The sequence below is a fragment of the Miniopterus natalensis genome, chromosome 5, assembly GCF_054644295.1.
Source record: "Miniopterus natalensis isolate mMinNat1 chromosome 5, mMinNat1.hap1, whole genome shotgun sequence".
NCBI lineage: Eukaryota > Metazoa > Chordata > Mammalia > Chiroptera > Miniopteridae > Miniopterus > Miniopterus natalensis.
The window spans coordinates 8540572-8553872 of record NC_142085.1 but is presented as its reverse complement, the minus strand read 5'-3'; the positions used below and the strand labels follow the sequence as shown (position 1 = coordinate 8553872).

General features: G+C 58.1%; 1 protein-coding gene across 1 annotated transcript; it reads left to right on the top strand.

Moving 5' to 3' along the window:
• Nucleotides 1-2147: 2147 nt before the first annotated feature.
• On the top strand, nt 2148-10149 carry SPDEF (SAM pointed domain containing ETS transcription factor). The gene is made up of 6 exons (XM_087817091.1): nt 2148-2589; nt 3538-4005; nt 6172-6369; nt 7733-7780; nt 7899-8045; nt 9917-10149. Exons 1-6 carry the CDS (start codon nt 2340-2342, stop codon nt 10093-10095), a joined length of 1290 nt encoding a protein of 429 aa, XP_087673217.1. The 5' UTR covers nt 2148-2339; the 3' UTR covers nt 10096-10149.
• Nucleotides 10150-13301: the final 3152 nt, after the last annotated feature.

The following is a 13301-nucleotide window of genomic DNA, read 5'->3' as shown; positions in this document are numbered from 1 at the left end:
AACGCAAGAGAAAATAGCTACGTCTTGCCCACAGCACAGGGGACAGGGAGAAACATTTTTCTCATTAGAACCTGGATGTGTCCATTGATCCCTGGTTCTGAACCAGACCCTGCTGCTAACCAGTGAATGAATACCTTCCCCACTACCCTTCTAACACACGACCACATATAATATGGTCCCTCCCAGCTCTGATCATCTGGGCTGGGTAGGAGGTGGGCTCAGATGGGTACCAGTCATTGGAATCAGGCAGGATAGGTAATGGGGAGCCATGGGAGGTTCTTGAGCACAGGGGTGCCTGGTGAAAGGGTGATGGAGAGAATGAGCTTGCTATTGGGGTGGAGAACTCAGGAGGTGGGAATGGATTCTGGGGGATCACGTTGCCCAGTCAGGAGCTGGGCAGCTGCATAACCTTCGTGAGCCTCACTGTCAGCATCTATAAAATAGGGCTCTCGCATCCACATCACCCAGACTGTGGGTAGTAAAGGGGGGAATGTGCGTGAATGCTGTGGGCATAGAGGTGCTCGCTGCAGTTCTCTCTTCCCACTGAGCCTGGAGCCTGGAGGAGAGGCCAGAATGGCAGGCTGGTCACACAAGCTCCTGGCTCCCTGGCCAGTAAACCAAGGTGCCCCCAGACCCGGCTGCCACGGGCAGAGCACTCCCCACCGCCTCTCGCCTGCAAGGATCAGCTCTTTCCTCCTGCGCGCAGCTGACCGCGCACACGCCTGTGCCTGTGTGTCCCTCACTTTCAAAGTTTCTTAACAGTGAGCGTGTTCTCCGGGAGGCGCCGGAGCTAGGACCGAGCTCTGGCCGAAAGCCGGCTCCTGGGCACTTAGGAGCAAGGTGATGGGGAGCTAGTGTGGGGTGCATAGGAGGAGGGAATTCTCTGCTGGTGAAGGAACCCTGGGCCAGGAGTCAGAAGACCTGGGTCCAAGTCACTTAGCTGCACCTCGACTTCCCATCCACAAAATAGGACTGAGAATAATAAGGCCCCCGCTCCTCTCTCCCCAGACAGGAAGGACACAAGAGCTATGCAGCTCATTTGACAAACGTGTCAGGAACGTGTCATCACATCCCTGCCTGGCAAACACCGCCACCTGCCCTGCCCATTCATCCTCACTGACCCCACATGCCACTGGGCCCCGAAACATAGCAGCTGCCTCCCATCCTACCTGCAGCTGATGCCAAGCAAACAGTTGGGCCACGAGGGAGGCAAGAGCTCCTGCTTCTTGGAAGAGCTTCGTCTCCCTGGCATGTGGCCCAGGGTGTTGGCAGAAACTGTCCTAACGTGGCAGGCATGGGAGTTCTGGGGATGTGGATGGGGCCGGAGGCAGGCAAGGGGCGATGAGGGAGGGGTGGAAGCTGAGAGGGGAGCTTCAGGGGTGGGGCCGCCTAGGAGTAGGGCGAGGGCACAGGCCGGGGTGGGGACCCAGGGGCCGAGCAGGCTGTGGGTGCTGCCTGGGTAAATAATGTGGGCCCACGGCACACATGCATGTTTGCACAGAAGGACTTGAACCGATTCCAGGCCTGCCCTCTGTCCCCCGAAACCCTGGCCCCCCTTCGTCCCTGCCCACCCCACCCCATTCTGACCTTTCCTTCCTTGTCACTTAAAGGAGCCCTTGAAAGGGACCATGGAAGTCACAGGGAACACCCTTCTCTCTTGCTGGCATTCTCTCTGCCATGGTAAATTGCAGGGCTGCCAAGGAAGGTTGGGCAGGTTGGGCACTGCACAAGACGGGCGACAAGAGAGAGCTGTTGTCCCCGGGGCTCCATCCTCCACGCTGTGCTCTGCAGAGGCAAAGGGCACCATTTCCCAAGTAGAACGAAGATGTGGAACAGGCTAGCCCTGGCCTTAGGGAAGCCGGACTGTTTTCCAAATTGGGTTCCTTTTCTGTCCCACCAGCAGCGGCAGGAGCCACTGCACAGGCAGAGCAGCCCGTCCCACGGGCAATGGAGATGGGCCAGGGAGTCTCCTCGCTGTCCCTGGGGCACCGTAAGTTCCACTGGCAGGGCATCTACCCGGCCTTGATTAGAGCCTCCCCCTCTTACCGCCAGATGCCTTTAAATAGCTAGTCTCTGACAAACTCGGGAAGTCTCTTGGGGATCACCCACAGGCCTGTGGACCTGCGCTGCTGGCCCCCCCCCCCGGCCCCCAGCTTCTGATTCAGGGCTCTGAGGTGGGCCTGAGACTTCGCCTTCCTAACCAGTTCTCAGCCATGCCGATGCCAGGCTGCTGGTGGGCACCGCGCTCTGAAAACCTCTGCTTTCAAATATCAGTGCCCCTGAGAAAGGGCCCATTAGTTTGCCCTTGACAGGCTTCTGTGCTCCTTTCCTCCCTCTGAATGGCTCCCTGTATTACTGGCAGCATGTATTTGTTGGTGATCTCCCACCTCTGCTCTGATCATTCTTTTATTATTATTTATTATTATTATTATTATTATTTTTTATTCTTGAGTCTTGGCCTGCACGTTGCGGAAATATCCCAGAAGCTCCGGTGTTTGGTGTCTGCCCTTGTCTCCAGGGCCCTGGTCTCCCAAACTGCAAACTCCAGTCCAGGGCTCAGAGGAAGGGCCTGGGCACAGCAGAGCCCAGGTGACCCATGCAGAGGGGCCTCCACTTGCTGTCCCTGGGGGGCCCTGGGACTGCAGGGAGGAGTGGGTGTTGGAGTCACTGAGGGCCTCAGGTGGTCCTGGCACCAAGGCCTTCATACCAAACCCTGCTGCCCGGGGAAAGTGGGCCTGTAGGTCAGCACGTGGGCACCACCTCCAGGGCCTGGGAGTGGAAAGGGGCCTGGGGGCAGCACCTTTCAGGGGCAGATGAGGCGGGGTGGCTGCCAGCCCTGAGTGGAGGTGGGCCCAGCACACCTGTGTGTGTTATTCAGCTACCATCTCATTAGCCTCATGCTGGGAATTTACTCCCCCCTCCCCCCAATGGGCCTGTGGGAAGGGCTCTCCCCCCAGCACACCCCACACTCGATCTTCTCTTCCTTCACCTGGCTGATGAAGATGATGGTGACCCTCTCCCTTCCCTACTTCCCTCAAGAGCAGAATGAAAGCAAGCAAGCTTTGCTCTAGCAGGAAAGACTTAGGCTAGCTCTCAGAAGGAACTTCCTCCACAGGACAGTGGACTGGGATCTGGGTGAGGGCCAGGTGAGCAACAGAGGGAGAGACGTTAAAGGCTCCTTGTCTAGGCCTTGGTTTGCTCATCTGTCAAATGGGACTAGTCATGCTTTCTGCCGTGAGGCCTGAAGGAGGCCAAGAACCTGAAACGGTGGTTTTAAGCACAGCACAGGTGGAGATATTTGCCGCTGCCAGCCAGCCCGGCTTCCTGGGGAGGAAGGGAGGTTTCCCTTCACAATCCCACCCCAGCTCCCACCTCACAGTCTTTCCTAGCCTTGTCCTAGCTGCCCAGTGACCCTGAAGCCCTGCCATTCCCAGGCCCGGCCACTGCCCATTGGGCCCCTCATCCCTGTGACCAGCTTAGCGGCCCCATGGGGACGGGACGCGGCCGGACCTGACCCCCTCCTCTCCTGTTTCGCAGACCGAGCGGCTGGCCTGAGCAGCAGCGGCATGGGCAGCGCCAGCCCCAGCCTCAGCAGCCTGCCCCCCAGCCGCCTCCTTCTGTCCCCCAGCACTGTGCTGCGGACAGGCCCAGAGAAGGTCACTGCCGGGGCGGCGGGGCCCGAGAGACGGGACTGGAGCCCCAGCCCCCCCGCCACGCCCGAGCAGGGCCTGCCCGCCTTCTACCTCTCCTGCTTGGACATGCTCTACCCCGACGACAGCATGCTCTACCCCGCCAAGGGCCCCGTCCCCAGCGCTCATGACGAGCCGCCGGAGGAGCCTGAGCAGTGCCCCGTCATCGACAGCCAAGCCCCCGGGGGCAGCCTGGACTTGGCGCCAGCGGGGCTGAGCCTGGAGGAGCACTCGCTGGAGCAGGTGCAGTCCATGGTGGTGGGCGAGGTGCTCAAGGACATTGAGACGGCCTGCAAGCTGCTCAACATCGCCTCAGGTGAGCCCCTCAGTTGCCCACCCCCACAAGGTGGGGGCAGCTGGCTGAGGTCGCTGGGGGGTGGGGACACAGCCTGCTGCACTCGGGTCACCCCGGCCCAGCCTCAGCAATACTGGTGCTTCTACACACAAGGTCAGCCCACCGCACACAGCCGTGAGCTGTGGATGGTTCCGAGGCTGGGATGGTTCCAACCCTCTGTGTGCCCAGCTGCACCAGCCCAGAGTCCCCACGTGATAGGTGCCCGATGAAGTGAATTCAAGCTCTGCACCATCTGGCCCACCACCTCCTCTCCGACTCACCTCCACTTTCTCCCCAGCCACACCTGCCTCCTTGCTGTCCCACAGTACACACCTCAGGACCTTTGCACCTGCTGGTGGTCCCTCAACCTTGAACGCTCTTCCCCCAAATATCTACTTCGCTTACCCCTCACCTCCTTCATGTCTTGACTCAAATGGTCCCAACCTGACTCGGCCTCCCTGACTCTCTGGGGAAGTCGCTGCTCACATGCCCACTCTGTCCGTCCCGTCTGCTTCATTTCTCTCAGCACATATGATCCGATGTGCTGCATATTTTATTTATTTATCTTGTTCACTATTTTTCTCCCCCTACTGGAACGTATATACCCAGGGGACGTGATTTTCACTTATTTTGCTCACCGCCACTTCCCCAGTTCCTAGGATGGCACCTTCTACCTAACAGATGCTCAATAAACAATAACTTAATATGGAGGCCCCGGGGAGGTGCTGGGGAGCTGAGCGGTGAACATAACACAAAAGCTTCTTCATTTATGAAGCTGACATTATAGTAAGGGACACAGGTCATAAATAGATAGGTAAATGCATCCCTGGTCCCGTGGTGATAAGGGCTCTGCTAAGGAAGGAATATCGGGAGGCCAGGCATGAGTGTGTCCGCCAGGGCCTGAAAGGTGTGGCCATGGAGCTGATGCTGTGGGTGAGGGGCTCCTGAGTCCCCAGCCCTGCCCCTCCATCGTCACTGCAGTTCAGGGCAACCTTGCCCCATCTCCATGTTCCTGGGGCCCTGGCATGTGAGCATCCCACTCTGTGCGGCTCGCACACAGGGCCATCAGGCATCCCTCAGCCCAGCCCCTCCTCCTAGCAGTCATCGGGCCATGCCCCTGACCCCCAGCTGGTGCCCCCTTAAGGTAGCTCCTGCCAGTGCCCCAGCCTTCCAGTTGCCCAATGCCCAGGCCAGCCCCCCCACTCCCAGGAAGTCTCCCACGGTGCCTTCACTCCCACACTGGGCTGCAGAGGGAGGGGCCTGCCTTCTGAACAATGGGGACAGAAACAAATTGCTTTGACCCTAGAGAGGAAAATGGGTTTATTAAGTGGGGGCAGCCTAGCCTGTCGGTCACCCAGCTGGGGCACCAACTTAGACCACAGTGTTCACTTGGAACCCCACTGTGACGGTGCCCACCAGCCTGGGCTCCACCTGTGTGCCCTGCCAGGCTCACCCAGAGCAGCTCCCCAGGGGGACATCTAGGACCTAGCCTCTGAGGCCTGTAGCTGCCCCTGGCCACCCTGTGACTTGCCATTCATTCATTCATTCATTCATTCATTCATTCATTCATTCAGTGCATGTGCACTGAGCAGCTACTATGTACCCAGCCCCTTGTTAAGTGTTGGACAAGGAGATGGAACTCCTGTGCCTCAGTTTCCTCATCTGTAAAATATGGTAGGGGTTGGGGTTGAGGTTATAGGATTAATTCCTGATTGGGTTTTTCTCTGGTTCCCTGAGGGGCTTTGGGAAAGCAAGCAGCAGCTGGAAAAGAAGCTCACATGTTTCCAGTTTAATGTCACTGTCCCCTCCAGGGCTGTAGCTCCCCAAAAGGTCCTTTGGAGGGGCTGGAAGTGTCTGGGAGAACCCAAGGTCTGGATGAAGTGGGAGGTACAGAGGCCCCAGGCTACCCTGCCCTGAGCCAAGTTTATTTATAGGGCCCTGGCTCCTCCCTCTCACCCCACTCTCTTCTTGAGTACCCCCTCAACAGGACCCCTCAAGAAGGTCTGGCCTGGCCTGCCCCCCCTGGGACTTCATGGTCCTGGGCCACAAGCTCCCAGTTCCCACAGGCGTGCCAGCTGAGCACAGTGGGCCACATTCCGGGTAGTGCCCTCAGCAGCCCCTGGAGCTGAGGGGGTGTCTCTTGCCCAGACCCTGTGGACTGGAGTCCAGGCAACGTGCAGAAGTGGCTCCTGTGGACAGAGCACCAGTACCGGCTGCCCCCCGTGGGCAAGGCCTTCCAGGAGCTGGGGGGCAAGGAGCTGTGTGCCATGTCGGAGGAGCAGTTCCGCCAGCGCTCACCCCTGGGCGGGGATGTGCTGCACGCCCACCTGGACATCTGGAAATCAGGTGGGATATGGTGTGGGCAGAAGCAGCCCCTCCCGGACTCCTAGCCAGGGACACTGAGGGTGACTCTTGGGCCAGGATGCCCGCTGGGAGGTTACTCTCCACTGGGCTCTGCTCTGACTCCGGCCCCAAGTGCAGCTGCCTCCTGGGAGCCTGGGTGGTCGCCAGCCCCACCCTCCCAGCCCTGACCAAGCACAGAGCTCAGGGCAGAGCACATGGGAAGGGAGAAGGGAGAAGTTAGACTGTGAGGACATGAGATGTCACAGCTGATGGGACTGTGGATGCTATGAAGTCCTTCCTTGTCCTTTTAAAATTTCATTCTTTTGTTTTCTGTTGTTTTTCACTGAAGAAATAATGGGGTAATAAATGTGCACAATTATTTTTAAAGGACCATAGTGACAGCATACCATAAAAAGTAATTCTCCCTCCCACTCCTGACCCCCGGCTTTCCAATCCCCCCTAGAGGCAACCACTGTTACCAGTTTCTTGGGGACTTGACTAGAAAAAGTCTGTGCAGATACTAGTAAATACAGACTGGTGGCTTTTACCCTTTTTAAAAACATGAGTAGTATCAGAGTGGACGTTGTTCTGTTCTTAGCAGTGCACCTGGATCTTGCTCCCCATCAGGATCCATTTGGCTGCCCTGTTCTTCCTAAAGGCTGCATGCCAGCCCCATCTCATCTCACCAGGCACCTGCTGTGTGCCCTGCACAGAGCCACGTGCTTTGAAGGCAGCGCTTGCTCAGTGGGTGAAGGCTCCTGACCTTACGGGTCCGGATGAATGAGGGGACAGGACCTACTCATATGACCCAGTCAGAGACACTCCTGGCCCACCCAGGCTCCTTGCCACTGACTGCCAAGGGCAGTGGTCAGTACCAGGCCGAGTGCTGGTGGTGATGTGGGCGGACACTGGCTGCCTTCACACCCCTGCCCCCCACTGCTTGGTCTGAGGAGGGGAGGTGGGAAGGGGGCCAGGCAGAGAGCAGGGGGGTGGAAGTACTTGGTGACCTGGCAGCTGAGGGGTGGGGTGTTTATCATACGGGACCCTGAGCAAGGTGCTGTGCAGACTTCGTCACCTAGGACCCTTGCGAGTGAGGGGGTGTCCTGACCCCCTTTCACAGGTGAACAAGGCTCCACTTCCGCTCTCCTGTCTGAACAATGGGGGCTGCATCTGGGCCTCTTAAGGCCCCTCCCAGCCCTGAAATCCCAAATTTCCTTCCAGGAAACAGTTCCAGGCTGGCAGGAGGGAGGGGCCATGGGGAAATCTGAGCGATAGGGGGCATCTGTGGTCCCCGCAGTCCCACCCAAATGCCCTCTTCCCTGCTTGAGGCCTCTCCGGTCCCCAACCTCCTCTCCTTGTCCTGCAGCGGCCTGGATGAAAGAGAGGACCTCCCCGGGGGCGATTCACTTCTGTGGTGAGCAGGGCAGAGCAGGGAGGGGCCGGGCCCTCAGGTCTGAGGTTGAGGGGTGGCTGCCATGGAAGCGGGGGTGGCCTCAGGTCCCCACTCACTGCCACCCTCCCTGGCTGCCCAGCCTCCACCAGCGAAGAGAGCTGGACGGACAGCGAAGTGGACTCGTCCTGCTCTGGGCAGCCCATCCACCTGTGGCAGTTTCTCAAGGAGCTGCTGCTGAAGCCCCAGAGTTACGGCCGCTTCATCCGGTGGCTCAACAAGGAGAAGGGTGAGTGGGGACAGGGGTGGGGCAGGGGGGACGGGGCTGGGCAGGCACTGAGGGCACTGGGCCCAGGGAGGAGCGGGCTGGGCAGAGGGGTGGAGCCGGCCCCCACCTGTGCCCTGAATGCCAGATATGTGGAGGTCTCTGGACCTCCTCAGGGTCTGCGTGCAGTTTGTGCCCATGTCTGTCTGTCTCCAGCCAGACTCTGTCTTGTTCAGGGTCCCCAGAGCCACACAGCACCTAGGACATAGTAGGCTCTTGAAATTCTGCTGAGAATGGGTCACAGTCTTTGCCTTCAAAACATCATAGCTTCCCAGGGAGACTGATGATTCCCAGTGAGAAATGCTATGTGAGCCACACGTGTAAGATTAGGCTTTCCAGCCACCACATTAAAAACCCTTAAACAGGGGAAATCAACTTTAATAACGCTTTTATTTAACTCTACATCATAAGTCATTTTAATATCAACATAAAACCAACGTAAAATCTATTAATGAGATATTTTACCAAGTCTTTGATATCTGATATGTATTTTACACCCCAGTTTGGACTTGCCACATTTCAAGTGCTCAGGAGCCACCTGTGGCTAGTGGCTACCTTGCTGGACAGCGCAGGGCTCCATGGTATGCATGTGTGTGTGTGTGTTTGTATGTTTTGGCAAAGGCTCAGAGCCAAGAAACCTGGGTTCTGCGCCCCATCTTGTCCTTTGTAGTTATGGGCACCTCGACCTTAGTCTTCAGACTCATTCATCCAACAAGCCTTCACTGAGCACCTGCTCTGGTTCCGCACTTGTTCAGTGGACATTGCAAAGAGTTACAGTGTCCTGAAGGGGTCACCCCGTCCTCGAAGGACCTACATTCTTGTAGGGGAGCTAGCAGTGAAATGAGCTGGTGTGCAGCCATGTCTGCGCTCCAACAGGATGAGGGGGCAGCTGTGCCCATGTCCAGGAGGCTTCATGGAGGAGGTGACGTGGGCTGAGTGTGGAGGATGAGAAGGGGCTAGAAGGGGTGGGAGAGAAGTTCCTGCACAGGATGTGATGACTCTACATGTACATTTAGAACTTCGAGTGAGGGAGCTGCTCCACTGGTCCTCTGGTGGCCCGGTGCTCCCGGAAGAGGTTCCACAGTAGTTTTAAGGAAGGGAGATCGGGGAGGGGGAGGGGGAGGTGGTCTGGGAAGGCTGCCTGAAGGGGATGCTGACCTGGGCCTTGCCAGGACAGTTTGAGAATGAGAACTGGGGCGTTAACAATGGAGGAGCTCTTCAACTCCACTCCAAGCACTTTCTATAACCGCCCAACCCCTCTTACCGCAAGAAAAAAGGGGCCTCGGGCAGCTGCTAAAGGTAGGAAATGGCAGGGCCAGGATTCAAACCCAGGTTGGCCCTGCTCCAAGCCAGCTCCTCCCACCATCTATGCTGCATTCAACCTGCCAGCAAGGGCAACGTGGGCAACGTGGGCTGTGTGGGCTGCGTGGCCAGTGGCTGAGAGTGGCAGAGAGGCCTTGCAGGCTTGGGAACTGGGGGGAGGGGACGACCACGCCAGTGAGCTGCGGCACAGTCAGAGCCCCCTGGGCTGCCGTGGGAGGTGTGCAAACCCCACAGTAGGAGCAGAGGCTGGGCCCCAGCTAGCCCACTAAGGCGCCCAGGCTGACCTGCGCCAGGGAGGCTCATGACCCCAGAGTGTTTTTTACCACTTACTGCACCTGAAGCAGGCTGCTGTGTGCCCTTGAACCCTCGCCACAACCCGGAGTAGGCATCAGGGCCCCGCACACTCTGGCCGGCTCTGCTCTCTGAGAAACTGACCCGCTGGTCTTGGTCTTCCTCCCTCTGCTGTGCTCCACTTGCACCGCTGTCTGTCTCTGGGCCCTCCTGCTCCCCAGGCATCTTCAAAATTGAGGACTCTGCTCAGGTGGCCCGGCTCTGGGGCATCCGGAAGAACCGCCCCGCCATGAACTACGACAAGCTGAGCCGCTCCATCCGCCAGTATTACAAGAAGGGCATCATCCGGAAGCCGGACATCTCCCAGCGCCTCGTCTACCAGTTTGTGCACCCCATCTGAGGGCTGCGGGCAGACCTCCCCTGCCGCCTGTCCCAGCCAGACCCTGAGCCAGGGCAGAGGGAGTCTGCTGGCCTCCCGAGTCCAAGGTCAGGGAGAGGAGGGCCCACCGCTCCCAGGAGTGTAAGGAGCTCTTTACCCCACCCCCCTACTCTGGGGACCCCGATGGGGGTGCTTCCTCCTCAGGCCTGACTGTCCCAGTGCCCAGCCCACTGCAGGAGGGAGGGAGCCAAGGCTGCCAGTGTTCACAGCTCCCCAGGGAGGCAATCCCTCCACCCCAGCCTCTGATCCTGGCATTTCCAGAGCAGACCTGACAGAATGGCAATGACTTGTCCAAGGCCACTCATAGTCCAGTGCACCCTGCCATCCATGCCTGGCATGGTGCTGTGAGATTTCTGCATCCCTGAGTCGGGAAGCCAGGGTTGCCCCTGGGAATGGGTAATAAAGATACTAGAAAGCTGACATGGCCTTAGTGTCTGTGTGGTGAGTGAGTGGCACAGCCATCAATGCTCAAAGTGGTTCTGGTCACAGGGGCCTGGAGTCATCAAGGGAGGCTTCCTGGGGGAGGTGGCATTGAGCTGAGCCTAAAAGGAAAGGAATACTTGATTGGTAGAAGATGTGGGAGAGTGGCAGTGAGTCCTCAAAGCCAAGAAGAGGCTGGAATGGCCCTTGTCTCCCTCAACTCTGGTGTGAGCTGAAAGGAGGGAGGGGCTGCCCCTGACCAGGGTCTATACTTAGGACTGGAGAGAAGGCAGGGTCTTTGGCCACCCTCTTGCTCTGATGTAGATCAGGGCTTTCTGCCTGAAGTGGCCCAGAGCCCTTGTCTCTATGTGTCCAACCCCAGGGGCTCTGGGCTGGGGCAGCAGGAGTGTGCAGAGGATGGTGCTTCTGTCCCCTCGTGGATGCTAGATCTGCAGTAAACAGGGTGCAAGAGAGGTTGGCTTGTTCAAGGCGCCTGTCTCCTGAAGAGAGGGTCACAGACCTCAGCAGTGCCCTCTTTGAAGCTGTAAGCCGGACAGTGGTGGGAGAGGTGGGAGATGTGCTGGGAAAGGGTGTGGTCAGAGGGCGTGTGTGTGCGCGCGCGCTGTGGGGATGGGACCCACTGCCCACTCTCCTGGGCAAAGCAGTTCGCTCAGCATCCTCCTGCTTCTCTATTGGTTCACAGAGCTCAGGAGTCCTGAGGGCTAACTATGTGCTTCCACTGCTGCTTTTGTCATTAAACTTCCTCCCAAATTAGGGGTTAACTCCCCCATTTTTCAGATGGTGAAACTGAGGCTCAGAGCAGTTGACTTGCTCATGCACAGACAATCAGCAGCAGAACCAAGAACTGGACCCACCAGGACAGGGCTCTCTGTGCTTCATGGCTGGTCAGCACCCTTCGCCTCTGTAACACTAAGCTCTGGAGGACAGGCTTCCAGGAAACCAGACGGGGAGCCGGCCAGTGCTGCCCAGAGCTGCCCAGACCTGCCCAGACCACTAAGGGTTAAATGCTGCCCTTAGCTGCCGCCTTCTGCCTTCAGCAATTTTATTGTCTTCAGAAGAAAGTTTACTCCTGGCAATGAGCAAACAGCACCTTGGCATCTGTCAGCTGGGGCTGGACCTGGAGGAGGAGGGGGCCTGCCCCAAGCCTGTGGCTCCCTGGGCCCCTGCTGTCTGCCCACCCCATGGGAGGGAGCAGACTGGGACGCTGGCCAGAACCCCACTTGGCTCTGCTGAACTGGTTTTGTCTTCATCTTGTCCAGCTCCTGCCCCCAACTCTGTCCCTGGAGCCACTTACTTCCACATCCCCAGTTGGCCCGATCTTGGGTAGGAGCCGGGAGGGAGAAGCGGAGAGGGGTTAGTGGCTAGGAATGGGGGGCTGGAGCTCCAGAAAGGGGAGCCGTGGGGAGTGGGGTGGGGCAGCTCACTGCTCTGAGGATCTGCCATGAGGCACACATCCCCTCTGCGTTCCCTCTGTGGCACACATCCACCTAGTGACACCTTGTGGGCTGGCAGCAAACTTCTGACTCCCCTTCCTCCTCCACACACCTGCCTATCAGAACCCCATCTAGCCTAGGTATCCCCTGACCCTCCTCATGCACCCCACATCCAGGGCTCCCCATCACTGCATGGAGCAGCCTGTGCACGTGAGACAAGGCAACTGCTGTCTTCATGTGAAGAGCCCTCCTTGGCTAAAGCCAGACTCTGGTCCCTGGAGGTGGATTCAGGACAGAAAGGCTACGTCCTGGAGAACAGATTCAACCCTCACCTTGACCTTTTCTCCCTGCCCTGAGCACCCCCGAGGCTTGGGGAAAGCAGTGGGGTGAGGGGACTGTAGTCTATTTGTCTTGAATATGGGGTATGTGCCAGTGCCCTGACAGGCTGCTGGGACCAGAGGAGCCTCAGGAAGACATCTAACCAGACTGGGAAAGTGGAGGCCAGGGTGGGGGTGGCGGTGGGGATACAGCGAACTGAGAGCAGAGCTGGAATTGGACCTAGGATTCCTCCCCTGCTCAGAAGAGACCCAGCTGGTGTGGAGGCTGGAGCAGGGGCTGCTGCCTGGCCAGGCCTGGGCCTGGCAGAACAGAGCTGAGAGCTGAGAGCTCCAGTGTGCCCACTCCCCTGAGAAATCCTCCTGGAGGAGCCCTACTGGGGGCGGGGGGCACAGAGAAATGCAATCAGGGGTCAGAAAGGGCACAGGGAAGTGTGGCATGGCCTGATGTCACACCACAGGGAGCCTGGGACTATGGACGACCAGGAACCACTGGCCTTAGCAATCACTTTTAGAATTTTGCTTTGAAAATTTAAATCTGTTGCCCTGGCTGGGTGGTTCAGTGGGTGGGAGTGTTGTGCTATACAACAAAAGTTGACGGTTTGATTCCCAGGCAGGGCACATACCTTGGTTGTGGGCTCGCTCTCTGGCTGCTCCGGGTGAGTACAGGAGGCAACTGACAGATGTTTCTCTCTCCCCACCCCCTTCTTCTCTAAAAATCAGTGAAAACATATCCTCGGGTAAGGATTAAAAAAAAACTGAGACCTGTTCAGGGGTCAAATTCACTCTTGAACTGTGAGTTTGGGGACCCCAAATGCCCCAGCTCTCCTGGTCAGTGCTCATCACCAGGCACCCCGGACCCTAATGGCCACTCGGGAGCCTCAGAGCATCCAGTGGAACTGTCCCTGCACAGACAGGACCCTGGGCCCTGGAAGGCAAAGGGGCCAGCCCTCAGTTG